Here is a 3,780-nt window from a genome sequence, read left to right on the forward strand (position 1 = left end):
AAACACAAACATGACTTTGCAATGTAGAGAAAATCTATTCTTTATACTATCAAGTACAGCTGTTGGATTTTTAAACTAAAATCTACACGAGTTAAAATAGCAGCATTGCTCCGTAACATAAACCTGTGAGTGGTCATTTGGCTTGAAAGTATATTCCAGAAGGAGGAGTTAAACTGAGAACGAGAACTGATGTGAGAGAGCAGACAGTACCTGTCTGTGAGCCGTCACTGCATGTTGTTGGATTATTTCTCTATATTGGATGTAGTCTGTTTGTGAGAATATGAAGCAGAACAGAAAACTTTTTTTTAAAGTGTATTATCTGGCTGACAGCCTTCAAGAGTCTTTTATTTTCACTCATCTTGTTTTTGTGTTATGTGGAGTTATTATCAGAAGATTATTCTTTATCTATTGCTCATGAATGGTATGTGATGTATTTTCTATAAGTAATATGAAGACGTTATTATTAGTAGACATTCTTTCATTAAACTTTAAAAACAATCAGGACTTCTTAAGATGGTCTACAGGATCTTCACAGTCATTAGCCTCCTGTTTGATCTGTAACCGGTTTTTGTTTATTAAATGGGTGGGTTTTGTTTTTCAGGTGTGTTTGGTGTTGATGCAGATGAAGTGAAGTCAGTCTCAGTGTTGGAGGGAGATTCTGTCACACTGCGCAACGATGATACTGAAATACAGACACAACATCAGATATTGTGGATGTTTGGACCTCAAGATTCTCGTATAGCTGAAATCCATAAGAAAATTATTGATATGTTTGAAAGTAATGAGATATTTGGAAACAGACTGAAGTTGGACGGTAAGACTGGATCTCTCAACATCACAAACGTGAGAATTACAGACTCTGGACAGTATAAGCTATTGATCATCAGTAACGGAGGAATTTCAAACAAAAGATTCAATGTTACTGTCTACGGTGAGTGAATGTAAAAGCTTTCCTGTGGCTCAGTGGTTAGAGATGATTAGCAACTCCAAAGTCATGGGTTCGAACCCAGGGATTGCACATACACAGATACAAATAGTATAATGCAATGTCAATTGCTTTGGATAAAAGCGTCAGCTGGATACGTAAATGTAAATGATTGTGTTACCAATAGGTAAGATTTTATTAGATCCTGGTTCCTGTTCCGTGTATGGGAAAGTACACGGTTCCCTTTTAATTTCCTACCAGTTAATCATTTGCATACCCTTACTTGCTATGTATTGTTTGAAATACAATCAAAAACCATACAATTACAGAAAAAAGCTAAAGATTTTACTGGGAAAAACGTTATTTTACAATTTATCTTTGGCGACCCAGCTATATATATATCCCTATGTCCTATAATTTTACAGTATATTTCTGTTTTCCCAGTTTACAGAAAATTTCACAACAAGGGACAAATCCACATTTACAGAGACAAAACACACATTAAAATCCTTTAACGGCTTAATGGTAAAAGGAGAAAATGGCAACAACAGAACTTTAGTAGTACTAAGTAAATTTAATACATCATTGTGTTCTAAACACAGTTAAATTCTGTTTGAAAACTGCTGTTTGTCAAGTTGGTGTAGAATTTATTCTCTCTGGAGGTTTTAATTTATGCAGCATTCGTATACCTGAAATTTACAGATGTCATAATTCCTAAAATTATGATAATATTTTGTTACATATTTCCAGCTCATCTGTCTGTTCCTGTCATCATCAGAGACTCTTCTCAATGTTCTTCAGGAAGATCTACAGTGACAAAATGTGTGTTGTTGTGTTCAGTGATGAATGTTACACATGTGAGTCTCTCCTGGTACAAAGGAAACAGTTTATTGTCCAGCATCAGTGTGTCTGATCTCAACATCAGACTCTCTCTACCTCTGGAGGTGGAATATCAGGATACAAACACATACAGATGTGTGGTGTCCAATCCCATCACAAACCACACACAACATCTAGACATCAATGAACTCTGTCAGCCGTGTTCAGGTGCTGTAATGAAAGTCATACACTTGGAGAGATTTAAATAATAAAAAAGACAATAATGACAGTTTCATCTTTGGGTTTTACAGATCTCCTGCCTTCACATGTCATAGTGCTGATAGCTGTCGCTGTGATGTTGGCGGTGGTCATAAGTGTAATTCTATTCTGGCGCTTCGAAAAGTGTAAAAAATCACCAAGAGACGGCAAGTATTTAAATGCAAAAATTTTAACTATAAAAATAATACTAACCAATGTGAACATTTTTTATGTTAAATATGTGATTATAATTTTTTTAACAGATCAGACTCTGGAGGAGGAGGTTCTTTACACGGAACCAAACGTCTCTACACAACCGATTCATATTGTGGTAAGATTATTTAACATTATTATCTGTTTCTTCTATGTATTGTTTGGCTGAATTATTATATTGAATGATATTGAACACAGTAACGCAGCGTTTGGTTTAAAAGGGACAACCTTTTTGGTAAATATAAACATAAAATGTATATTTATACGTTTATACTTAAAACAACACAGAATTTAGAGTTTAAACAACCCAGTAACAACCCAACCTTTTTTTGTGGAATGAGGCTTCACTGGTTGAGCTTCAATGAAAATACAAAACCATATCAAACCAAACGGACAGTCTATTGTGCTTGTACTATTTTTGCTTTAGTTTATTATTGTCTGGCATGGTATCTTGCTAAAGGTGTGAAATTCCTTTCTACTTTATTCAGTCTTCACTTTAATCTTTGTTCAGTAACTTTTTTATTTCTTGTTTTTTTAACAGAATGTTGTTGAAGCAGAACGCACAGAATACTCTCGTGTAGTGACGTGATATGAATAAAATGAAATATTTTTATATAACTTTGGCTGGTTGTGAGTTCATTAAACAGAGAATATTTTTTAACGTTCTGCTGTTTGCAATGTCGATTTACATTATCTAAGATTACATGGCATACAATAGTCATTTTTATGACGTCAAAGCATACCACCTGCAAAGAAACAAATGATCTTTGCCATCTGATTTGTATATTGCATGAACCTAATGATAACCTGGAATGACCTTTGGAAAAAATGAACATATCTCATATATAAATATTTTTTGACGCACATGCAAAGCTAAGGTATTATATAACCGTGTAGACTCTGTTTTCATATATGTGGCACTCACTTGCTTCAATGTGTTTGATTTTAAAAACTATTTAACTATTTTTAGCAAATGCAGGATATGATGACACACTTCAAAATGTTTTATTCTGAGCTGAGCAACTAGGTAAGTAAAATAATAACTTAGGAACAAGTCAAATTTGCTCTGCAGTCTGTGTTTTTTTGGCAGTTTGGTTTAATTGTTTTTTATCAGTACTTCTCCTTTTGTGGAGTTATTATCAGCAGTGATCTTTCTGGTGACACCTGTTCCCACCTTCTGCTCTGTATCTCTGCTGGAAATGTCAGGTTCTCATTTCTCACTTTAGCCACTAATGTGTTTAAAGTTCACAATTTAGACTTTCAGTACTATAGTGACATAATGTATAGCCCCTTCCTCATCCTCATTCATAATGTTGCATGTTTTGTTTTAATTTGGTTTGCTATTAAGTACTCATAAAATATTTTTTAAAGTTTCATTTTATGCAAACGGAGTCTGAATTGCACTTAAAAATTACAGTTTCTGCTCAGCACATTTGTAAGGCTGGTGCCAAGGTGTCCACACCAAAAGGGCACCATATCCCGGGAAACAAAAAACTTCTTCCAATCCAATGATCTCCCCACAGAGTTTGCATCTCCATCTCAGACAGCTTATAACAATGAATGAT

General features: G+C 34.5%; 1 protein-coding gene across 2 annotated transcripts; it reads left to right on the forward strand.

Annotated features, from left to right (window-relative positions):
- Positions 1-227: 227 nt before the first annotated feature.
- Positions 228-2,833, forward strand: LOC130429542 (natural killer cell receptor 2B4-like). Of its 2 annotated transcripts, XM_056758174.1 has the most exons (6): positions 228-421; positions 602-931; positions 1,676-1,972; positions 2,056-2,169; positions 2,266-2,333; positions 2,757-2,833. In XM_056758174.1, the coding sequence occupies exons 1-6, from the start codon at positions 373-375 to the stop codon at positions 2,802-2,804; spliced, it is 906 nt and encodes a 301-aa protein (XP_056614152.1). In that variant the 5' UTR covers positions 228-372; the 3' UTR covers positions 2,805-2,833. The 2 variants fall into 2 exon arrangements, with proteins under 2 accessions (XP_056614152.1, XP_056614150.1); XM_056758172.1 differs by lacking the exon at positions 2,757-2,833 and having other exon boundaries at positions 2,266-2,714.
- The last annotated feature ends 947 nt before the right edge of the window (positions 2,834-3,780 follow it).

Source organism: Triplophysa dalaica, chromosome 10 (genome assembly GCF_015846415.1).
Source record: "Triplophysa dalaica isolate WHDGS20190420 chromosome 10, ASM1584641v1, whole genome shotgun sequence".
Classification (NCBI taxonomy): domain Eukaryota; kingdom Metazoa; phylum Chordata; class Actinopteri; order Cypriniformes; family Nemacheilidae; genus Triplophysa; species Triplophysa dalaica.